The sequence below is a fragment of the Schistocerca americana genome, chromosome 1, assembly GCF_021461395.2.
Source record: "Schistocerca americana isolate TAMUIC-IGC-003095 chromosome 1, iqSchAmer2.1, whole genome shotgun sequence".
Taxonomy (NCBI): domain Eukaryota; kingdom Metazoa; phylum Arthropoda; class Insecta; order Orthoptera; family Acrididae; genus Schistocerca; species Schistocerca americana.
The window spans coordinates 1,078,003,948-1,078,029,951 of NC_060119.1; the positions used below are offsets into that span (position 1 = coordinate 1,078,003,948).

The 26,004-nt window shown below is 42.3% G+C and overlaps 1 protein-coding gene across 1 annotated transcript in view; it reads left to right on the forward strand.

The window, feature by feature from the left end:
• The window catches only part of LOC124596441 (MORN repeat-containing protein 3-like), a 77,970-nt gene extending 61,708 nt beyond the window's left edge, over positions 1 to 16,262 (forward strand). Inside the window, exons 5-6 of the mRNA XM_047135578.1 lie at positions 10,671 to 10,858; positions 16,206 to 16,262. Coding sequence (XP_046991534.1) covers positions 10,671 to 10,858; positions 16,206 to 16,262 — 245 coding nt within the window. The remainder of the gene's footprint in view (positions 1 to 10,670; positions 10,859 to 16,205) is intronic.
• Positions 16,263 to 26,004: the final 9,742 nt, after the last annotated feature.

Here is a 26,004-nt window from a genome sequence, read left to right on the forward strand (position 1 = left end):
TGCGGAATATTTTTGTTGTGCGTTGGTGAACTTGCACGAGAGGAACTGCAGAGGCAAAGTGTCGATTGTCTGGCTAAGGACAGCGCCGATGGCAGTATCACTCATGTCTGTGGTGATGAAAAGCTGCGCATTGGGATGAGGATGCGCAGTGGTGCAGGGCTCGGCAAGAAGAATTTTGAGGGCAGTGAAAGAGTCAGTCATAGCAGGGGTCCATGGAACGGGCCGAGATCCAGAAGTGTTGGTGCCTGCCAAGGCGTCTGTCAGTGGAGCCTGAATCTCCACAGCCCGAGGTAGATGTCGGAGATAATAATTAACCGTCCCCAGAAAGTGCTGGAGCTCTTTGAATGACAAAGGTCTGGGTAGGTTTAGTACTGTTTGTACTTTCTCAGGGGTTGGTGAAAAGCCGTCGGCAGAGATCTGAAAACCAAGAAAAGTGACAGCGAGTTGATGTAGCTGCAATTTGTCCTGGTTGGTCTCGATGCCTGCTGCCACGAGAGTGTTGCGTTTTTCAGACTGAAGGCCATGAATCGAAACTGAAATAACCTGATCAGGGTGGTGATTACTGTCTTCTCGATGTGTTCAGGTGCCATGAGGATCTGGTGGTAGGCCCGTTTGCAATCAGTGACAGAGAACATGGTCACACCTGCGAGGGTACTGGTGAAGTCGGCAATGTTAGGTATGGGGTAGGTGTCCATAATTGTTCGTGCGTTTAGTCAACGGTAGTCTCCGCACATGCACTAGGACCCGTCTTTCTTGGGTGTCATATGTATGGGCGTAGACCAGCTACTGGCAGAGGGTTCAATGATGCCGGAGCTTAAGGTCAGAGAGGCGCTTGGTTTACTGGAGATCGGGGGACCTGGTGTGAGGCGAAGCTTGTGAGCCATGCCGCCATTGGTGACGACAGAAATGTTGCTGGTGGCACAGGAGGCGGTTTGTTTACAATGTGTGGCAGGCGGGGTAGGTGAGGCATGGTCGTGGTGTTCGGAGCCCCTCAGCAAATCTGACGGGAGTCGAGATGGCAAAGTGTCCCAGGAGTCAACGCGACAAGATGGTCGCTGGCCCGAAGCAGTGGCACCGTGGTCGGGTGTGCTCGGTAGAGCTCGTGAGCTGTTAGTGAGTCCATTGTCCAAGGGCACGGCCTGTGGCAACACGGTTGCGGGCAAAACGCTTGGCGTGAGAGCACTGTTTGTGTTGTCAGTGGCGGTCGCACGGCGGCACACAGGAGCCGAAGTTGGAAGGTTTGAGGTACTGTCCGTGAGGGGAGGTGTAGGAGCTGTCAGTTCGAGAAGACGTGACGCTCGTCGCACATGCGCCCTTGTGTCCGGCCGAGTGTCAAATGCTGCCGTGTTAGGAGGGTGTGGCCCTGTGGAACTGTCACTACACGTTATGGCAGTCGTGATAGCACAGTTGCAAGGGGAAACAGGAGGTAAACACACAGAGGCTCGATTGCTGGGATTGCAAGTAGATTTGGCACACTTACCTTGCTTTGTCCTTGCCGTAGTGTCTGTAATTCCTTTACTGCATCGGAGAGCTGGAGCTGTGTTTCGTGGAGCCGGAGGGAGAGCTTGAAGTTCTCCTTGCGTAGGTGAGCGACGTGTTCAAGCTCGTCAAGGCACTTGTGCGTGGTTTCTTGTAACGTCGTTGACAGAGACGAGCATGTACGGATGAGATGAGCCCGGACCGATGTTTCACAGGGGGGATTGCTCGATGGAGCAGAGGGGAAGTGAGTCTTGGACGGATGATGTGGAACATGGTGTTTTTCACTAGGTCCGGTGAAAGTTTGAGGTGTCGCAAGAAGTCAATGCCTAGTATAGGTTTGCCAATTTCGCACACTAAAAAAGTCCACTCGAGTTTGCAGAGAGTGAGACGACTTGGGAAATTGAACCAGAGCATTGTAGTTTAGTTAAATTCATGGCTTGCAGTGAAGTAAGATGAGGGTGGATGTTCGACGACGCTAAGGATGTAGGTAGCAGCGAAACATTGGCGCCAGTGTCCGCTAGGAAAAGGTACCCGACGAAATGTCTTTAATGTAAAGTCGTCCGCAATTATCCGGTCGTTCCCTGATAGAATGGAGCACTGGGTGGTGCCTGTCATGTTGTGTGCAGGAGGTGGCACCTGGACCTACCTGCGATTGGCATTTGGGAAGTAGCGGGGTGGTCTGTAGTTCCATGCCGCCTCACCAAACCGTGTGTGGAAGTAACAGTACAGGTAGTGCGGTTGCATTTCCTATGGAAAGTTCGTTGCCAGTGGCAGTGGCCAAAGTTCGGTGGCCGCAGCAGGTTCGGTTGCAGGAGGGGGTGTGACTGTGGGCGGAGCCGGTGATGGCCCAGTTGCTTGTTTACTGCTTCCCGGACCGAGTGGAACAGCTCGCATAGTTCCCCCCGGCCGCAGGGCGATGAGCCTGAACCTGAGACTTGTCAGGTAGGCAGTGGCTGGCGAAATAGAGCAATGATGCATCGTGTAGCTTGTCAGCAATTGTCATTCTTTGCTCGACATGTTCAGGAGACCTTTGAGCCAGAGCAAAGCAGATGTGAGGAGATAGTTTATCTGACCAGATGGCGAGGAGAACTGTGTCAGAGAGCCGTCTCCAGAGCTGAGAAGGTTTGTTGTTGCCTAGTTGCTTGACGTGGAGCACTTGCCGTATTGCTGCCTCAGTTGAGCGTGCAAGCTGACGTAGAACTGTCTTTTTGGCTAGAGTGTACTGGATAAATGAGTACGGGGCATCAACCAGGTCAGCAATCAAGTCCTCCTGCTCGTGCAAGTGGGTGATGAAGCACAGAAACCTGGTTGACTTGTCGAGTTTGTAATGGTTGAACACTTTGTCCACGATTTTGAACCAGATTGTTGCTCTGTCAGGATTAAATGGTGGCAGCATTGGTAAGCGTTGTAGAATGTTCGGAAGAACAGGTTGAGTTGAGTTCGTCGGGGCACTGCCTGAATTGAGTTGTTGTTGCTAGTATTCAAGGAGAGTTTGCCTCCAGGGGATATGGCGACGACGGCTGTTCGGGTGGCAGTGTGAAGGTGACACGTTGTGGTTGAGCGCGATCCATCACGGCACGGATGGCCGACGCGGGTGAGACCCCGTAATGTGTCGATTGCAATTATGGAAGCTCAACACGTTGAGGGTGTGTTCGGATTGATGCGCCGCGTAAGACCGATGCAGATGAAGCACTGAAATGTGCTGAGAATGGTAGCAGAAGCTGGACTGGAGCCGGTGTGCGGGCGAAAGGTGAGAAAAATTTCAAAGTTTTGAGAACGCATTGTAGTCCGCAGAAAGCTCAACGTATGATCAGAGCCGGGGCCACCTGTGATGCAGGGAGGCTGTGGAGGTGCGGGCTGTCCAGAAGCACAGTGTGTTAAATGATGTCGAATGTGGGACGGAATGTGTCATAGTCACTCCACTCAAAACGGTGTGCGGATAAGGTGAATGTTGTGGCACAAAATACTGAGGCATAGCAGTGGGACAGAGGTGGAGGTCAGGAACAGATAACAAGTTATTGTTCCTGTTGCAGGCCGAGGTATCGAAGTAGGAAGGCATGTGCTGATGCTGAACCGAGGCAGGCGCGGGTGTGGTCGAATGCTGAGGAGGTAGACCTGTGAACGAAGCAGTTCCGACCACATGGCAGGTATCCACATGGTACTGCACAGTTTGTGGTGTGGCAAATCGTTGTCCTGGTGGTAGTAGGTTGTCCGAGGAAGCATTTGCAGAAATCGGCATTGGTCCCGCACTGCACAGAGATCCTTAAGGGAGAACTGCACAGTCGATGAGGGAGGGCACATGTGGCGGGAACAAAGGTGTTTCATAGCTGGAGTCATGCGCACTCCTAACCTCACTTATGTTGCAGGCTCAAAAACATCTGGCGAAATCGGCAGAATCATCGAGTGGGAGGCATCGTGTTGCAGTCCTGGCGGGTGTACATCGCTCACAACACGATGCATGTCGATCACAAAATCCGGCGTTAGGCGCTGGGCCGAAGTCATTGTTCGAATGCTGTGTCGATGTAATACATGTGAAAATAACTGATGCGGAGGTCGCAGACCCAGTAAAACGACGAAAACGGAAGACGTTGCAACTCGGGGTCACTAGTGAGGAGGATTACCGGGTTGGTTGCACTAGTAATCACGCCCATTTAGCAATAGTTCATTTGTTAACCTTAACACATACAAGGATCACAAGGAACTGAACTGTACATGGTGCAACAGCCAAAGATAATGTTTAGAGTCTGAAGATGAATGCATATCGATGTTGGTGTCGATTTCATCGGCGCCACACTAACTTTGTTCAAATGGTTCAAATGGCTCTGAGCACTATGGGACTTAACATCTATGGTCATCAGTCCCCTAGAACTTAGAACTACTTAAACCTAACTAACCTAAGGACATCACACAACACCCAGTCATCACGAGGCAGAGAAAATCCCTGACCCCACCGGGAATCGAACCCAGGAACCCGGGGGTGGGAAGGGAGAATGCTACCGCACGACCACGAGCTGCGGACTCACTAACTTTGTCTTTTGCTCCTGCTAACATTCGGATATATTCATCATTCCCTCTTTTTGGTTTAAGAATTGATAAAATACCCTTTCCCATTTTCAATAAAATACCCTTTCCTGTTTTCAGTTTCCTCACTTGTCGAACTACATATTCAATAACATTCAGTTCTGACATTATGTTTTCTTTTGACCAAGAGGGTGGAGCTAAAGTTAAAATTTGAATTTTTTCAGGTATTCTTAGACTAGCCACTTTCTCTTTTATTAACAATATCATGGCATCAAAATCTTTGGCTTTCTTAACAATTTCATCATCAAATTTTTCTTCTCTACGGTAAAAATTTTCAATACCGCAATCTAATGCCCGGCACACTTTGCTTTCCAAAACATGTTTCACTTTTTCAAGCTTCTTTTTATCATATGAAACCTTGCTGTGATTTAAAATAGAGTGAAGTTTTAAGGGAGAGAACCCCAAATCATGTAAAGTTTTAATTGAATCCTCAGTACTTTGACTTTTTACTACTGATTCATGAAGTATTACTTCCAGATCATCTGCAATACTTTCATTTCTATCACTGATGTCAGTTTTCTGTTCACAAATCTTATGACATGTTGTGCACAGTTTTTCACCCTGCTTTTACATAGATTTTTTTTAGCACTTAATGTTTTAGACAAAGACAATCAAACCAACCTCTTTTTAACTGTTTGTCTGTGTTTTTTGGAAAGATCACAACAAGTTCTTTGATGACTTTCAGAAACTTTTAAGTAATAATATCTGTGATGTCCACACATAGTAGCACTTTCTTGATGTTGTGGAAAGCATATATTACATTGTAGTAGTATTAAATCTCATTGGCCTTCACTCAGCTCTTCTATTTTTTGTAGAGTTTTACTAAGGTATAGGTTGCCAAATGACATGGTGTTTTTAGTAATTTTCCAATGCTTGAATTTACACTTTCCATTGAAATTAACTGAGCACTAATTCACTTTAAACGTACTTTATACGAGTGGAATGATAGGGTCACACCACAAGCAGATATGACCTGTCCCACACAAAGACAAAGAGCAACTAAGGCCAAATAGAGTAATTGTTGCATGTCAGCTATTTTCAACAATGAATTTCAGCAATTGTTGCATTGTTTTCATGCCTATAAAGGTTTCAAACTAGCTACTGCTGTCAAAGAACACTTTTTATCACTGTGAGCAGATGATTGGTTGAACAGGTAAATCATATACAGGGTGTACGTAAAGTCCAGGAACACTTTCAATTATTTATTACACAAGAACCAAACATTGTATAGATATAATACATATGTCATTTTGAAGAGAAGCCCTGAAAGTTTTTATTTTTCATGTATACTGTCACAGTGTAGTTTGGTAATTTGCCGACAGTCATCGCTAGTCGCAAACATGGTGAGTTCAGGTGCAGAGCAAGCTTTCTGTGTGTTGGAATTCGACAAAAACAAGTGTGCTACAGCTGTTCAGTGGATGTTTAGAGCCAAGTATGGTAAGAATCCACCAACAAGGAAGGCCATTTACCACTGCCACAATAAATTCGTTACAACAGGTTGCTTGTGCCCGGCAAAGAGAAGTGGACGTCCCAGTGTGAGTGAAGTGAATGTGGAGCACGTACGTGAGACATTCGTAAAGAGTCCAAAGAAATCAGTGCATCGTGCATCCCATGAACTCCCTGTTCATCTTTCATCGTGAAGTTCATGGGTACCTGAACACTACAGAAGGGGACAGCTGTTTCATGAAATGGCTTCCCCCTTCACTGGATCTCATTCCATGTAACTTTCTTCTGTGGGGACACATTAAAGATCTGGTGTATGTACCACCTCTACCACATGATGTAGCAGAGGTCTGGGAGACAATACGGGAAGTGACTGCCACAGTCGACGATGCGATGCTGGGATGGGCATGGCAAGAATTCGACTACATATTGACATCTGCCGGGTCACTTGCATATCGAATGTTTGTAAAAAAAAAAAAGGGGGGGGGGGGAGAGAGAGAGAGAGAGAGAGAGAGAGAGAGAGAGAGAGAGAGAGAGAGAGAGAGAAAAGCTTTCATAATTTCTCTTCAAAATACTATAGGTATGACATCTGTACAATGTTTAGTTCTTGTGCAATAAATAATTGAAAGTGTTTCTGGACTTTATGTACCCCCTGTATATTATAGTCTTCAAAAAATAACTGAATTAGTCAAATAACAGGAAATAAATTTTCACACTTAAAGTTAACTTGCCTGCATAGAATGAGTTATATTTAAAGAGCTATATTTAAATATGCTAATTTGATAACCTTGATTTTTCCAAAACTGTTTCATGCTAATATGCCCTTCACTGTAACTTGGTCCATTGAGAAATTCACTTTTCATTCTAATGTTCAGTCACTGTCCAAAGTGTATCTAAAAATCCTTTCCCAGAATCTTCATAGGTTATGCCATCATTATGTAATGGCTCTGGGAGATGTGTTATTTTCTACCAGATTTGTCGATACCAAATCTAATGAGGGAAGTTATAAACGTTTTCTTATATTTTTGTCAAAATATTCTTTTTGTGAATTGTAATTTGCCTTATTTTATGCTAAATTACTTATATTTTTGAGAGTGACAGCATATTGATTAATATTAGTAGATGTGATGAAGAATATCAAAGAGACTGGTTACAAGTGGAAGGTTGTGTGTTGTGTAAAATGTCTTTGACGCTGGAGCCGTCTTTGACCGTAGTCAGTCAGCAGTGAACTCTCGGTGTGTGTGACATTGGAACAATCTGCAGGTTGCCGTTATAAATATTTGCTAATGAACAGGAAAAATGAATTATGTTACTACTTTCTTTTATATAAACATCAAGAAGAAACCACATTCAAAGAAATGGTATTTGAAACACCAAAAATGAGGCAAACGCATTGAACCAGGTCATTTCTGCATCCGACGAAACTGCATTGTGGAATCATACTTTCACTAGGCGACTGAAGCCAACAAAAAGAGACAAATATCATCTTGTAAACATTTCACGGAAAAGGTACTGTCACAAAATATGCTAAATACAGTATATAAAAATAGTGAGCATATTTCAATTAGTACACTGATTAGCCCAGTTTAATGCTTCACCTTCCAGAAACTTCTTAACAAACTTGATTTTCATAATATCAGTCATATTAGACACAAAATTATCCCTGCAGTGCTGCAGAAAATCTACGTGATGGAAACTACCTTCAACTGAGAAATTCTTTACGGGAGTGTTGCAAAGCATGATACCAGCATCGTTTATAAGATTTCTATTAACTACATCATTGGACAATTGTTCAACCTTTTTGCACAGAACAGGGACACTGCTTTCTAGGGCACTGGTTTTGTTGTTACTTAATAATACATTTTCTGTGAATTTGCTGTCTACTGTCTTCACTTGTTTAACAAAACTGCTTTCTGCAAATGCCAATTTGGTATCAACATTAGTTCCTAAAGTCGATATTCAACCATTTACATTTTTGTCAACAGTACTTATTTCCTCATGCACTTTTTCAAAAGCAGTTTTGTTTTCTTGTTCTCCTGTCTTCAGTGATCTCATTTTGACATTTTTGACTTCAGTGTTAAATTTAAGTTCAATTTCTTTTGTTTTAGTCTCAACAGACTCTTACTTGAACATCTAATCTATCAATTTTTTGATTGATATTGTTCAGTTGAGCTGTATTTTTATGTATACAATCAAATAACACTCCTATGGAATGACAAAATTCTGTGAACTCTTTCTTACTTTTCTTGTTTAGGATTTTCAAGTTGCTCATTAATTTTTACAAACTGGTCATTACTCAGTTTTATAAACTGATCCTTATTACCATTGCTCATTTTTATTAACAATGCCAACTTGGAACTTATGTCATTATTATCATTTGTTTTACTAATTTACTTGATTTATCAGCATCTTTTTTCTGTTCTACTGCTTCATCCATAAAGTTTTTCTGTTCTTTTTTCACAACATTACCTAAGTTTCCCATATCTTTGTTACTCCCCACTATTTCAGTACTTAACTTTGTTGTTGGAGGTCGATGTTGTTAATTGTTCACCTAACTTTTTATTTTTCAAACTTTTCTTCTCCTTGTTTGCGAGCTCCTTTTGGTACTGTTGTCGCTGTTTCATAGCTGTGGTTCGTATTTGTCCAATCGTTCACATAAAATTTTCACACAAAAAAAAAAAAAAATATGTACACACACACACACACACACACACACACACACACACACACACACACACACACACACACTTTTAATGTGCAACAACAAGAAAAATAGCCCAACACAGTATTTACATTTCACTTTCAGAAAATGGTGGGTGAGCCCCCATATTCTGTCACCACCCTCTTGTAGCCCAAAGTTGGTTTATTAATTTTGAAGTAAATTAATAATTTGGGCAGCTGGTTACATTTTCAAAGCATTTGGCATGCTGAGATAGTGACACACTGCAGGGAGAGGTAGCAATGGTAGAATCTGAATAAACAATTTTCATTATATTCCCCTTTTATTCTTGTTGTTTGTTATAAGTTGTAGGCTTGTAGTCCATTCTGAAATGTAACTTTTTATACTGGTCCAGAGGATACTCGGCTTCATTTTGTTAAATAATGTGAACACAACTGGTGTTGAACACACATATTTTCAGTCATTTGACTTTACAATACAAATCAACATCAACCACGATGCTAACATAACACACATAACTTGTAGTCCCTCTTCGCACTTCAGAAACATACTACTAACTACTCAAAGACAAAGATTTACCTCTAACAACACATAACAAAAAAAATATTATCATATATCAACCTGTTTGTGCAAAATCATCTTTGAAACATACATTTCAAAAATGAAGTACAAATAATTGTTTATCATTGCTTATCTTTTTAAGAAGTCCATAATCATCATTGTAATTACATTAAGTGTTTCCATATGTTGATGTTTATACATTTTCATATAGCTATATGGCAGTGGATTTCTGGGTTTTGAGTCTTCAACTTGGGAATCAATCATTTCATATGATCCAAGATTGGTTAATACACTTACCACAGGATAACCTGTTTTATTACGCACTCCAAAACTACACAGCAATCTGTTTGGTGAATGCACCTGGTAGCGATTTCCCCTTCCCTGCTTCTCTCCATTTCTGCTCCCCTCTCCTGTCCCCCCCCCCCCCTCCAAAACCTGCCGATTGCGCCTAACAGCCCTACCCTGTCCCCACCATGTATCTGCACTCTCCTGCAAGCAGCACTACACCTTCCCCCACCACTACCCTGCTATCCCACCCCCTCCCCACCCTATGCCTCGTCCTTAACCCCACCACCCGAGCTAGATTGCTGCTCCCATCAAGTGCACTGCCGTCCACAGTCTGGAGATAGTGGTCATATGTTTGTGAGGTGTGTGTGTGTGTGTGTGTTTTCTACTTCTTAAAAAGGCCCTATGGCTGAAAGCTTAAGTGTATAGCAGTCTTTTCAATGTGCCTATCTGTGACTTAAGGTCTGTATATGGTGTGTAGCAATCTTTTCTTTCCATAATTTTGTTCATACTGGAAATCTTATAAACCAAGTGGGCTGCATGAAGGTAAAGAAAGAAGCTGACAGTTTAATGTGCTGTCAGCAACACAGACATTAGAGGCTGAACTCAAACTCAGATTGTGGAAGGAAACCATCTGTCCACTTACTTTATAAACCGTATAGAGAAATTATGGAAAACTTAAGTCTGTGTGTCCAGATGGGGATTTGAACTGCCATCTTCCCGAATGCAAGTCCAGCATTGTACTAGAGCATCACCTTGTTTGGTGAGTGCGGAAGAGACATTATGTATAAGGGGTTGGTAGTGGAAGGTGGGAAGGCCAGGTGACATCACAGTTAATAGTACTAAATATGCATGTGTGTGCACATACACACTTGCATACTGTATGTGAGCTCAACATGTGTGTACACATATGCAGAGTTTCCAGTGGCAGCAAGCAACTCTTTCTCATAACACCATTCAGCAATATACTGGAACCACTACTTGAAGAGCACACATAAAAATTTGTAATCTAGGTTATTGTTAAATCACAGTTGTTATAAATAATAAAAATATAAACTGAGTTACTTTTATATTGCATTTTTTTTCATTGAAGAGAAATGGTGAAATATTGTACTCATTAAAAAATATGTGTGTGTTCAAGCCAATGGAAATCGCTATGAAGGAGAATGGAAATGTGGTCTTAAGAATGGATGTGGTCGGTACTATCATTTGGACAGTGGACAGTTGCAAGAAGGAGTGTGGGTTAATGGAAACTGTTCCTGTAGTACCATGACCGATATATACTATCGGCAAACAGCTAAGGATCCAACACAGTATCCCATTCCAGAGGTAACTTTTTACTCCTAAACATCCATTTGTGCCATTGTCGTACTAGCTTCATGCTCTTACACTCATTCATTTTTGCCACTGCAGAAAGATTGCTTATGATGTAATTTACCTATGTTGTCCGCTGATCTGGTAACACACTGCTGCAGTGGCTATGAAAATCAATTCCTGGCAGTATTAAGCAAAACAAAACCGATGTACATGTGTTGCCCTTATCCAGAAACACATCAGCTACTTAAGTTGAGTTCTCTGCAGTTATATTTTCATGACCTGATCTCTCTTGTAACCCCTGCAAATAGGAACTGATAGTTGACTATGTAACAATAGTTAAGTGAACTAATGAAAGTTATCTAGTTGACTAATGTGTTTTGTCAAAATGGTTACAGCGAAGCACACATTAGACGTGCATTGAAGAAGAAACAGAGTGACACAGCCATCCACAAAGAAGTGGAAGAGGAAAAGAAACTCGCCTTTATCCCCTACATTGGCCCCCTGTCAGCCAAAATTGCAAGAATAATGGGGGAAAAACAACATCAAAGCAATTTTATGACCACCTCCAAAAATGAAAGAGTTACTGGGCTCGGTGAAGGACAAAAAATTGCAGCTTGAAGTTACTGGTATATGTAGTACACCGTGCGAGTGTGGGCTCCAACACATTGGTCAAACACAACACTGCATCTCGCAACGCTGCCAGGAACACATTGGGTGCGTGCTGCTGGGGCACAAGGACAAATCAGCTGTGGCAGAACACAGCTTTGATGAGGGACACACCTTCCAATTTGAAGAAACGAAAATGCTTTGCCGAGCCAGTGGCTTCTGGGAGAGCGTCATCAAGGAATCATTCGAAATAAGGTTACACGACAATCTCATCAACAGAGATGAGGGCTACCATTTATGTTCAGTGTGTAACTCTGCAATAGCAGCTATCTGCTGGGACCATGCTCAGTTGCTAATGCTCCACAATTCTAAGCTAGACTACCGCGGCAGGTGGCCGGCATCGCCCGGCCATGCGTGGCTTCCCCCCACCACCACCACCACCGGCCCTGCGCTGGTAGGAGGGGTGGGGAGGGACGGCTGCCGCGTGCCGTTGACCAACTATGTATAGGAGATGGCCACGGTCCATTGACACTTCGACAGAAGATGATAGAATGACACTCATTGAAACGTCGCAAATTTTCGATGCAGCTACCTGGATGGAAGCCCGTGAAGATTTCATCAGCAGTATATACCGGGAAAGCCTACATTCACATATGAAGCACCTCTACATTGAGAAAGTGCTCTGCAGATTCAGACAGCTGCAGAAACAATGTATCGGGAAGGCTAAGCTACTCAACACACTGTCCTTTCTCCAACGGTGTTGAGATAAGGGCGTCGTACCACATTTTGTGGAATTGCAGCATCCAATTACATCAAAGAAGGTGGACCAGATTTTGCGACGAGCGAGTGAGGCAATCGTTAGAGAACGCATTCGCTTCACACGAAGAAAATTGGAAGAATGCAAGGACCCTACTCGCCTGCCACTTACTTGTTGCTGGTACTCTATCAAAATATGTCTGGGAATGGGTAGATTGCAGCTAATTTTCTGACAGCAATGTAAAAAGCCAGTAAGCTAATGCAAGACAACACGGAAAATTCAAGAGGCTGTCGGGAGCTCTGAGCAGGACACAGGGTATCAATGAATGCAGAACAATTATCAACCTGACACCAAAAGAAATTGATGCTGCTACAACCTCGTCCCTGTCCAAAGGGTTGAATTTCACTCCTATTCTGAAGACAATACCAAAACAGGACATTATCGTTGGCGTGGAAGAAGCTATCTGTGGCCTGCCCACAGAGAGAGCGGAAGAAATCGGGCATGAAACATGCAGAGTAATTGATAAATCCAGGCTTCCGAAACCGAGTATGATGTTAACAGAACAGAAAGCACTAAGAGATGATGAAAACTTCATAGCCCTTTCTGCTGACAAACGAAATGCTACAGTTCTATTGCCTGCTGACGATTGTCACCAGTATATAAATACTTTGCTGCAGGATTCAGCCTACAAGAAGCTGAAGAAAGATCCAACGCCGAAGATAACGAGGACACTGATCGGATCTAACTAAAGAAGATGTGGGATGACTCTATCCCCAGGGTCCCAGCACCTCCACGGCTATATGGACTGTGCAAGGTTCACAAGGATGGGGTGCCTCTTCACCCTATAGTGAGAAACATTAATGCAACTACATACGGAGTAGCCAAGCATCTGACCGTGCTCCTAAAACCTGTAGTGGGCCACTGGAGTCATCAGGTGAAGAATTCGGTCAAATTCGTAACCTCGCTGAAGCATATGCGGCTGCAGAAAGAAGATCTAATTGTGAGCTTTGATGTAACATCCCTCCTTACATATGTACCACTTCAGGTTGCCTTGGTACTCTTGGCAGATCATTTCGAGCCCAAGATAGTAAAATTATTTGAACATGTGCTCACCACAACCTATTTCAAATACGAAGGAGAATTTTATGAACAGGTTGATGAGGTAACTATGGGTTCACCACTTGCTCCAGGGATTGCCAATCTCTATATGGAGCACTTTGAGAAGTTGGCAATAGAAACGGCACGTCTTAAACCTAAACACTTCTTCTGTTATGTTGATGACACATTCATTGTGTGGGAACATGGAAGAGAAGCCCTGAATGAATTCCACAAACACCTGAACAGCATTCACAAAAACATGCAGTTCATAATGGAGTTATAACAAGATGGATGTCTTCCATTTTTGGATATCCTTATAAGGAGAAAAGCAGACGGCATGCTAGGACATGCAGTATACAGAAATAAGACCCACATGGACCTATATCTCCATGCTTCAAGCTGCCATCACCCAGTGCAGCGGCACACCTTTCTAACGATGCTGGTTCACAGAGCAAGAGCTCTGTGACAAAAACAGCCTTCCAGCTGAGCTGCAGCACTTTAAGGATGTGTTTCGTCAGAATGTTTACAGCAAAGCACATATTAGACGTGCATTGAGGAAGAAAAAGAGTGACACAGCCATCCACAAAGAAGAGGAAGAGGAAAAGAAACTCGCCCTTACCCCCTACATTGGGCCCCCGAAAGCCAAAATTGCGAGAATAATGGGGAAAAACAACATCAAAGCAATTTTTCGACCACCTCCAAAAACGAAAGTTACTGGGCTCGGTGAAGGACAAATTGCAGCTACAAGTTCGCAGTATATATAGTATACCGTGCGAGTGTGGGCTCCAGTACATTGGTCAAACACAACACCGCACCTCGCAACGCTGCCAGGAACACATTAGATGCATGTGGCTGGGGCACAAGGACAAATCGGCCGTGTCAGAACACAGTTTCGATGAGGGACACACCTTCCAACTTGAAGAAATGAAAATGCTTTGCCAAGCCAGTGGCCTCTGGGAGAGTGTCATCAAGGAATCAGTCAAAATAAGATTATGTGACAATCTCGTCAACAGGGATGAGGGCTACCATTTAAGTTCAGCGTGTAACCCTGCATTAGCAGCTATACGCCGGGACCATGCTCAGCTGCTAACGCTACGTGATTCTAAGGTAGACTAATGCAGCAGGCGCCCGGTGTTGCCCAGACCTGCGTGGCTCCCCCCCCCCCCCCTCCCCCCCCTCCCTCCGCTGCGCCGGTAGGATGGGTGGGGAAGGATGGCCACCGCGTGACACTGACAAGCTTTATATAGAGGACAACTGCAGTCCATCGACACTTCACCAGAAGATGGTGAGAATGACACTCATCGAAACATCACGGATTTTCGACACTGCTACCCGGATGGAAGCCTGAGAAGATTTCATCAGCAGTATACACCATGAAAGCCTACATTCACATAAATAGATACAAATGTGTACATAGTTATGATACATATAAATGCATAAATATATTTGAGAATGGCACTCATGACAAGTGTAAGCAAAGTTCATGTAACATTGTACTCCTACTATAAAAAGTGCAAACAATGTTTATGTAACTTTATACCTCTGCTTTGAATTTTTTAGGCTTTTTAAGCTTTTGTGGCAACTTGCAGTGCTTAATCAGAATTAATTTATAATCAGATAGGCTAATGAGGGTAAAAATAATGTAATTAACATTTTGGTAAGATTATTTGATTAATTAAATAGCTTAAATAGTTTATAGCATGGTATATCTTGTACTTACCAGATTTATAATGATGAAAGACATTTTTTGCATGTTGTTTTGAGTGTGTGATTTCAACAATCTCATTACCTGAATGTAGGTAATTAAACTATTCGCACTCAGTCAAAAAGTCACTAAAGCCATGTCAGTATTAAATTAAGTAATGGTACAACGGTGTCAGATGGCTTCCCTTGAGGAAAAAATCAAACTAAAAATCAACCAGTAAATTTTATTCAATCAGTCTCGTGGTTAGTCAGTCAGTGATCTCCATGGTAAAAACGAACTGTGGTGTTACAAGATGTACCACATAGATTGATAAATCGTCAGGTCCACTCTTGTTCTTACTGCATATAAATTATGTGCAATCATGTTGATAAGAAGCTGAAATAGTTTTCTTGCAAATTACTATGACACATCAGAAAATCTATAAATGAAACAGAATTTTATAAAATCTTGCATGTTGATATTTCTAAGAACCTCCTCTAGAAATCAGGTTAAAGTTCTTGTTGAATACCGAAGTCAATCAACTTTTGCATTATCAGTAAGAGGACACTTTGGAGATGAAAATGCAAAATGGTGTCTTAATTTTGTTGCTCACTGATACTTATAGCATCATTTGTTGGGTAACTCTCCATTTAGTGAGAGAGTGTTTATTTCACAGAATTTTTTAACGGGGTAATATTTTGTTTGGACCTTAGAACGTCTGGTATTTCATTCTTTAAATAGTTAGGCCTTCTAACTGCAACTTCACAGTACATTTACTCTCATATACAGTTTGTAATGAACATTCAGTTATATGTCAGTAGCAATAATACATGTAATAGTAGAAAGAGAAATGGCACGAGTCTGTCATTTAGCTTTCATGTGGCATAGAAATGAGTGAAGTATTTCATCATAAAAATTTTTAACCACTTACCCTAGTGATATAAAGAGCCTAACAGATAAAAAATACTGCAAACTTAAAGTAAACTTTTGCATGTGTGATTTGATAGGTATTAGTGCATGTATTTGTGTGTCTGTGATTGTACATTGAGTAAAATGTAGTTTAAAAAATAAAAATATAAAGGTTAAGATTAATGTCAAAGCCAGTTGTGTAAATGGTCAGCCTGTAGTGGTATGAAATTAACAATTGAATGTAACACTTAAACAGGAGCTAATCATTTGTCATTTGTTAATTTATAATTGTGTCTATCTTACAGTGCTGTATGCAGGAATCTGACAGTTTGTATCAGAGCTGGAAAGAGTCCCTACTTTAAAAACGTTAGCTGTGATGGTAAGACAATAATACACATAGAAGAAGTGGCAGCAGATGGAGCACTTGCACACTGGAGCTGTTCTGTGAAGGTACAGAGGCCATTAATTGTCTTGGACACTTCATAAATGAAGCAACATACTTGATTCTGATTACACTAATGATGTCTCGGAGTGAAGACCATTGTTGCTCCTAAGGGCCATAGTTATTTTGTATGTGTGAGAAGTAGGTAACAAATATAAATATTGGGGAGATCCATTTGATTTAAATGTATAAGTGAATGACATTTTGTCTTAGTGGTGTTCATTTTTGTATGTCAGAGAAACATAAATTAAAGTGTTCTTAATTTTTTGAAGCAAGAGATATGCAGTAAGTAATATTTGTGGTACTGTTGTGTGGTGTGATATAAATTTTAAGTTGTGTCAGATATTATGGGATTTAAGGCAAGAATTTTTGTATTAACCTTGTGATACATCTTGTCATTGTAGCTGAAACACTATCATTCTTGTAAACATATTATAAATAGTGGGTATCTGATAAGTTTTACTATTGTTACCAGTTACTACTATGTAAACCCAATAAATATCATTGTTTTCTTTCACAAAATTACTCACGATTAAAGAAGTATAATTTTAGTCATCTACAAATGGCTCTGGTTTATTATCTTCATTGATAGGTGTAATTGTATATTTAGAGTTTGACACAATAAGGCAAGTAGTACAACTGGAAGCTGTGTGTTTGTCTTGAGGCAGTATAAATAATGGTGTGCAAATACTTAGACTATTCATTCAGTAGTTGAGAATAAGAATCCATAGCAATTTCCAATGAACTTTACATATAATTTCAAAACTTTATGAGTCAGCTGATGAAATCTTCTCGGGCTTCTATCCGGGTAGCTGCGTCGAATATCCGCAATGTTTCGATGGGTGTCATTCTCATCATCTTCTGGCGAAGTGTCGATAGCCCGGGGTCGTTCTCTTTATATAGCTGGTCAAGTGGCGCACGGTGGCTGTCCCTTCCCACCCCTCCTATCAGTGCTAGGCCGCTGGGGAGGGGGGGGGGGGGGGGGTGAGACTGCGTGGGGCCGGTCAACGCCGACACCTGCCACTGTTCGAGGGCCGCCACACGCACGCGCCATTCTGCTCTGCACAGCCCGCAGCAAGCAACTTTGCCACGTTTCAGCACTCTTTCGGTTGCGTAGTGCTTTATTCAGGAATAAAACACTGCGCACCTGATAGATGGGGACTTCGAAAAGCCAGGGCCTCCTTCACATGGGACAAGCCCGCGCTTGCAGAGGCCAAGGCTAGCTTTCCTTCTTCTATGCCCGAACTTTGACACTTCCATTGGCGTTATGGATGATGCATGAATTGCATCTCACTCGTCCGAGGCTGCAGAGAAGAAGCAAGAACGCAACGCCACGAGAGTCACTGACCTGCATCAGGCAGGCATTTCAACGTCCCTCAATGCCACACTGGATCCAAATGAAAGCGTGAAGCTTCTCACTGGCTTAATGCCAACTGCTACCATGTGTTCCAAGCCAACAGAAGAACGTCCTGGGCCTGCCAGGAGGAAAAAGACGAACGAGACAACTCTGAACTCGTCAGCTATCTAAAATCGACACAAAAAGTCCCGCCCAATTCCAGATGAGGAGGGATTCATCTCAGCCACCCAGACAGTTCCTGCCCACAAGATCATGAGCACTGCTCCGAAATCAACAAATAACTCTTTCACGGCGGTGGATGCCGACCCAACCGACCAAAATGACACCACTGCCCACATTACTACAAAGTCACAGAAACCTCCTCCCATGATCGTAGAATTCAAGGAGGCGTACAAAATCCTCTTGCAAACTATCAAGGGCCTTCCCAGTAACCCTTTCACTTTCAGAACAGCTGGTAAAGATCTTTACAAGCTTCAGACCAGAACTGCTGCAGATTTCATGAAAGTCACAGAGGAAATCTCAAAAAGGCTATGGGGATTCTACACCTATTCGCCTGACAAACCCATAAATAAAGGCATCTGAGGGTTCCCCTTCAGTTTCTTGTGCGATGATCTGAGGGAATAACTCGAAGCCATTGGAATTGTCCCCAGGTCAATCTCCAGAGTACAATCGCCTAAAACACACAAAGGCACTCCTCATCTTTATGGTAGTGCTTACCAATACACCAGACAATCAAAAATTGCTGACACTGAAGACCATAGCGAACATGGACGTCACAATTGAGGAACCTTGGGGCAAATGTGGCCCCACCATCTGTGAAATGCAGCGAAGAACATACCTCCAAAGAATGCCCCAAGGATAAAGACAATCCCCCCACATGTGTCCGATGCAACAGATCTCACCCTGCCAGTTACCTCAGTTGTGAAGTCATCAAAGCCTACAGGACCAGAGAAAAGGCAACCACAAACCAGAGTCTCACCTATGCTGCTATTGCAGCTGGCAGAAGAAACACAAATGTCGCAGCAACCAACACCAACACTGCCCCATCTTCTAAGGCCAATGCCCTCCTTGCAGGTATATAGAGAACCAACCCCCACCACCACAGGCATGCTCAGTTCATTCCCCATCGTCCAGCTCCACCCACTTCGACCATTGCTGCGCCCCAGCAGCACACAATAGATTTCTGCTGCAGTTCAAGTTGCCTTACAGGCCATTCCAAAGCCAACCTCTAACACCCAATATGGCAGCTAGATTTGGACTAACTGTGTGCAAGTGGAACGCCAATGGAATCTGCACTCCAGTAGGCAAGTTTCGCCAATTCCTTCAAGATGAAAGAATCGACGTGTGCCTTGTCACCGAGACACACCTGAAACCTGATATCCGTGTACGAGTCGCTAACTACAGCTGTTTCCGGACGGACCAGCCAACTGCTGGTGGAGGAACAGCAGTCTACGTAAGAAACTCCCTGGTGCATCATCAACTGCCACTCCCAGCACTAGCCACAGTAGAAGCCACAGTGTTTGCAGTGCAAACATCAAGAGGCCGCATACAATTCATTGCAGTCTACAGCCCCACCCCCACCCCCGTGGCCATCTAGAAGAAGCAGACTTCAAGGAGTTACTGTCACAACAGGGAAACCTTTTTGTTGCAGGTGACCTTAATGCAAAAAACACCAACTGGAATAGCCACATCACGAATATCAGTGGATGCCGTCTCCTATGAGCTGCAGAAAGAAACCATGCCATCATCATGGGACCATATGACCCCACATGCTTTCCAAGCAGAGGCCAGAGCGATGTACTGAATATATCCATCATTAAGGGATTCCCCAATGATGTTACTGCCACCACCAGAAGGGCTCTTACCTCAGATCATGAACCGGTCATCTTTGATGCCAACCTTGTCCGCATCAATAAACCGCCTAGACACCACCTCGATATCTGAGGAATCAGCTGGGAAACATACCACCAACTGCTCGAAAGAGACTTTCCGGACACACCAGACCCAGAGAGAGCAGGAGCAGAAGCCACACTTCTATACATAAGATCCAAAGCACTGGACACTGCAACAGAAGCCACACCACTGAGACGACATACACAGCCAAAAACTCACCAACTGCCTCCACCCATTACAGCAGCCATCAGAGAAAAAACCGTGCATTCAGAGAATGGCAGGCAATGCACAACCCAGTCACAAAGTGCCGAGTAAACTGAATGCAATGAGAAATAAGGGTACCAGTAGAAAAACACAAGAACCAAGTTTGAGCAGGTAAGATTGTGCTGCTACAGCAACAAGAACAATCAGCCTGGAAGGGACAGAAGTTACCTCCACTAAACGTGGGCAACAATATTGTCAGCAAACCAGATGCCAAAGCTAATGCCCTGGCAGATGCATTTGCAAAAAATTTCTCTCCGATGAACGACCCTTCTGACGCAGCCCACATTGTCCTAGTTAACGAGCACCTTCCAAGATTCCTCGCCAGCCAAGTTGAAGACAACCACATCCAACCGATTTCCACAGCAGAAGTAACAAAACAGCTCGAAGAACTAAATGGAAAAAAAAAGCAGGAGGACCAGACCTAACAAATGAGCTTCTCAAGCAACTACCACCCACCGCAGCACCACTAATAGTGGCGGCTTGCAATGAGATATTGGCAACAGGCGTCTTCCCCCCTCACATGGAAACATGCTGGGGTCGTCACCATATTGAAGAGAGGAAAGGACCCTCGATTGCCAGCAAGCTACAGACCAGTCAGTCTCTTACCTGCTGTATCAAAACTCTTTGAACGTCTGTATATAAAGAGACTTCAGCAACATGTGGAAGCAGAGCACCTGATACCAGACGTCCAGTTTGGCTTTTGCCGAGGCCACTCCACCACCCAGCAGCTACTACACCTAATTGAGGAAGCATTCAGCGCCATGGAAAGGAAGGAATTCTTCAGGGCTGTGTTCCTGGATGTCTCATGTGCTTTTGATTTCGTGTGGCATGAGGGCCTCCTGTATAAACTTCTAGATAGGGGGGTCCCCGTGACACACGCGACACTCCTGAAAAGCTGCCTCAAAAACTGGACATTTCATGTCCGCACTCAAGATGGTACATCGTCCACCAGACTCATCAAAGCAGGAGTACCTCAGGGCAGTGTATTGGGACCACTGTTATACACATCTAACCTACCATCGACAGCCAGAACATACCTGTCTCTATATGCCGATGATACGGCCATCTACTCCCGAAGATGAATGGTGCACACCTCCAGGCAAGACTGCAACAAGCCTGTAATACGCTGAGTGAATGGGCGTCAAAATGGTGATTGTCTTTCAAAGCCATGAAGATGCAGGCAATAGCTATTTGCAGAAGACATTTTCCACCAAACATCCAGCCCATCGAGATAAGGGGCACTCCAGTCACATGGTCAAAAACCGCGAAATACCTGGGTGTGATGCTTGACAGGCATCTGACATGGTGCGCTCATACAGAAAACATACGAGAGAAAGCCAGGAGAACAATGGTAGTGCTTTACCCACTACTAAATCCATCATCAATACTACCATCAAGACTGGGGGTGATATGTTCCTTACATTGGTCCGGCCAATCCTAGACTATGCTGCTGTTGTGTGGGGCAATGCTGCGCCAACCCACATACAGCGACTGCAAAGAATTCAAAACCATGCTCTGAAAAGGGCACTCCACCTGCCACACCAGTTTCCAATGAATGATATGTGTTTACTGTAAGAGGTATAAATGTGTGCAATGTATGTACGTGTGAATGTGTCAGCAAATGGGGGGAGGGGGGGGGGGGGACATCTAGCCAGTGTCTTGAAATCATTTTAATGCAGGAAAAAAAATAAGCCTACCAAAAAGCCAATGTTTTATTTCCAATATATGTTGTTATTGAAGGCATAGCCGCAAGGCTTGTACTTCTGTCTTTCATACTGGGCAATCCAAGATGATCCAACAACTCTGCAGCGCAGCCGCCTCCTGCCACATTAGTCTAGCTTAGAATCGCGGGGCGTTAGCAGCTGAGCACGGTCCTGTCGTATAGCTGCCATTGAAGGGTTCCATGCTGAACTTAAATGATAGCCCTCGTCCCTGTTGACGAGATTGTCATGTAATTTCATTTCGACTGATTCCTTGATGATGCTCTCCCAGAAGCCACTGGCTCCACAAAGCATTTTCGTTTCTTCAAATGGTGTGTCTAACATCAAGGCTGTGTTCTGCCATTCCGAGAGCATCATCAAGGAATCAGTCGAAATAAGATCACATGACAGTCTCGTCAACAGGGACGAGGGCTACCATTTAAGTTTCTGGTATTTCAGCAACATTGGCAGCCCAAAAACCACACTGAAAAGCTTACTACCAGGTAGGAGTCTGCTTCATTGCAAATCTGGACATACAAACGTGCGCTTCAACCTGAATTATGCATTTTAGTATGGTCAACAAAATTCCGATGCTCTTGGATTATTCTGATGTTTCTTTTATGACATAATGTAACATCTCTTAATGCTGCATGTGTAACAGACATATGTAAATGTTCATGTCAAGATGTTTAAGCTTGCAGATTTGGTCAGAAGTATTGAATGTAATGTTTCATTTAAAATATTTTGACAACTTTAGCAGAATTTTACAAATTTGCCTTCCGTGAAACACAAACACAATGTTTTTTGATCACGAGATATTTTAATTATTTATTTATTTGCAGAGACAACAAATGTGATGACTTTTGCTAACCTCATTGTTGTTTCACATCATTTTAAGAATTTCTTTTAAAATGCAAACGAAATTGATAGTTGACATAAATTAACAAAATTGCAATACAAGCACAGAAAAGCTTCAAAAGTAGGTATATAGTTAAAATACGACTAATGTCTGATAAAAACTTTTAGATCACATGTTTTCAGCTGAAAATTCAGAAAGTGAGAATAAACATTTCTTTGTCAGGAATAACTTAAGTTTTTTGAAGGCATTTCCATTATGCACACAAGAGTCTTTCAGCAGTTTGTTGAACCAGATGTTTCAACACTTGTGTGGTATCTCCTGTAGGCTTGACGTCATTTCTTAATTTGTGTTGTTTAAATCTTAAATTTACAGAACACCATTGTTTGGTAAATTACAGACTGGCAGCACACCGTGTTATCATTGTAACTCCCCACATGGTGTTGTATTTACTCCTGTCATAGAATAGAAACTGCCAGTTATACAGTTTTTTGGTTTCACAGATAACCTTGAGAATGTCATGAAAAACTTATTGTTCTTAATTCTGGCATATACCAACAACTGCTTTTTTATTTTTGCAAGAAATTTGTATTCCTTCCTACTGGATTTTTGCAATGCTGTGTGCATGTAAACCTTATTGGAAATTCTACCTGGAAGTGTTCCAAACAGAAATGCGACCAACAAAAGGTATTGAGTAGAGCAAACACCAAGCACAGGCTTCATACATCGTCATAGTTGTGCATGCACAATAATGCCTGTTATCTGCCATTCTCAGCAAATCCTTTTACATAAGAAGAATTATGTTACGCGTGAGAATGTGTGATGAATTTCTTATATTGCATAGCATTTAACTCTCATTCAAAACTTTGAGGACCAGTTACCTAGAAAAGTTTCAGCCCAGGAAGATCAGCCATTTATGTGATTTAAAATTTTACTGGCGCATTTGTATTTCATGTATCTGAAAGGGTAACACACACAACAAAGATCAATATTGTATGTGAAAGCTTAGCTTTGCTTGTAGCTATAATATACGTATATTAATTTAAACCATCAACTTTTCCTATTTGTATGTTCACATTATGATTACATCATATGACATGAGCTGTGATTGGCTAACAAAAGTGCATCACAATCTTGACTTCAGTGCTTTGGAACCCAATGTGCTCTATTTGGCAGAATTCATATTTATACTTTCGTAATAAGAAAATATAAAGTGTACATGTTGCTGCGTGTCAAAGAGCTTTCCAAAACATGTTTTTTGCTGTATTTTGTTTCCTAAATCACTGGCAAGTTCTGTGCCAGTGTATAAAACCTCCGCCATTCATAGGATTGATAAGTTTCATAGCTATAAGGGAAAGTATGCTGTTACTTAATACCAAAAAAGTGTATTTTGATCCAGGAAAAAGAGTATTTTTACCCAGGAAAAAGTGTATTTTTAACTGGGAAATCCGCAGAAAAATCTGGGATTATTTCTTCTTGTCCACGTATACACTGTGATAAAATGTAATCAGCTGGAATTGTTTGTGATACATCTAAAGCATTTGATGTGTGGATCACAAAATTCTACTTCCAAAGGCTGAGCACTATGGCTTATGTGGTAAGGTAGGCATGTGGCTTGAATCATTCTAGATCACAGAAGGCAGAAGGTAGTATTGAATAAATCTGCAGTGGTACCTGCCTGCTCTGACTAGGACACAGTGAAATGTGGAGTACCACAGTACTTTGTGCTTGGTCCCTTATTTTTCCCAATTTTTGACAATGATATGCTTTGGTGTATAACACAAAAAGCACACTTTTGTAGATGACACAACCGCAAAGTGAAGTCTAGAGAAATCTGCCACCACTCTATTCAAAGAAACTCTAGATTGGGTCACTTCAAATGGTCTGTCCCTCAATGTCATCAAGAATCAATTCATTCATTTTCCCACAGCAAACAAAAAACTGGAAAATATTGAAATAAAATGTGGTGACAGAGAAATATTGAGAGCTGAGTCTTCCAAATTCCTGGGATTGCACATTAGCAACACTCTAAACTGGCCACTTACACATCATCAACCTATGTAAAAGATTGAATTCAGCAACATTTGCCATTCCCTCATTTTCACCTGTTTGTGACTTTGGAAACAATCAAAGTTTTAGATATTTCCATTCACTTATGACATATGGGATTATTTTCTGGGGCAACAAATCATGAGCAAATAAAGTCTTTACTGTACAGAAGAGTCATCAGAATTATTGGTAGAGTGCACCCTAGATGGTCTTTGCAGAAATTTATTCAAACAACTGGGGAGCCTCATCATGCCATGCCAGAACATTTTTCCATTAATGTGCTTTTTGATGGGCAATCATATAGTTTACAGATTAATGGTGAATGTCATGATCATGACACAAAAAGTAAGCGTGATCTTCACAAAGATATAACAAACCTCAACATTTTACAGAAAGGAGTACTTTATTCAAACATAAAAGTACACAATAAACTTCCAGTTCATGGTAACCAGTCATTGGGTATAAGAATAAATTCAAACAACAGCTAAACTTTATCTTTTGAATAGTTCATTCAGTTCTTTACAGGAGGTCTTTGATAATGTGTGATTATTAGTGAAATATGCTTAATTTTAAGCATTTCTATAAGAAATGACAATGTAGCACTGGTATGTCAATTGTTAGCAGATTTCTTCTTATATGAAGTCGAATGTAAGCCTTATAATTTGTTTGTGTAACCATCATTACTACAGTAATCTGTGGCGTGCGAACATGTGAACCTCATGTACTGTTTACATATGATTTATATTCTAGGCTTCATGACCATTTACATATGGTTATTACTGTAATAATCTTACATGTTCTACATCCTAGTAGTACACTTGCATCAAGGATCCATAGCACTCTGTCTTCAGGCCACAAGTAGCCCATTGGGACCATCCGACCATTGTGTAATCCTCAGCTGAGGGTGCGGATAGGAGGGGCGTGTGGTCAACACACTGCTCTCCCGGTCATTATGATGGTTTTCTGTGACCGGAGCCACTACTATTCGGTCAAGTAGCTCCTCAATCAGCATCACGAGGCTGAGTGCACCCCAAAAAATGGCAGCAGCGCATGGTGTCCCAGATAGTCACCCTCCAACTGCCAGCCACGCCCAACAGTGCTTAACTTCGTTTATCTGACGGAAACCAACGTATCCACTGTGGCAAGGCCATTGCCATCAAGGATCCAATGAACTCAAAAATTAATAAAGAAAAATGAATTCTATTCAAACAATTTGTAGACAGTTCCCACATATTCTATTGAGTGTTCCTGCAAAATTATATCATTGTATGGCACACAGTTCTGGAGATATGACATCATAAACATTGAGATGCATGAAAAACTAGCTTTTGCTAGCCAGACTATATTCATCTATTGTTTCATATTTCAACCACTTCATACCTTTTTTTTAAAAAAAAAAAAAAAAAAAAAAAACTTCAAGAATAATTTCAAACATTTCTTTAAACTTTTTCTCACTTACATGCTTGATGTCAAATATTTAACTCATCAAGTCATTTGGAAAGTAATCAGGTGTTCAAAGTTGTTTTGTACTTAGAGAGTTCAA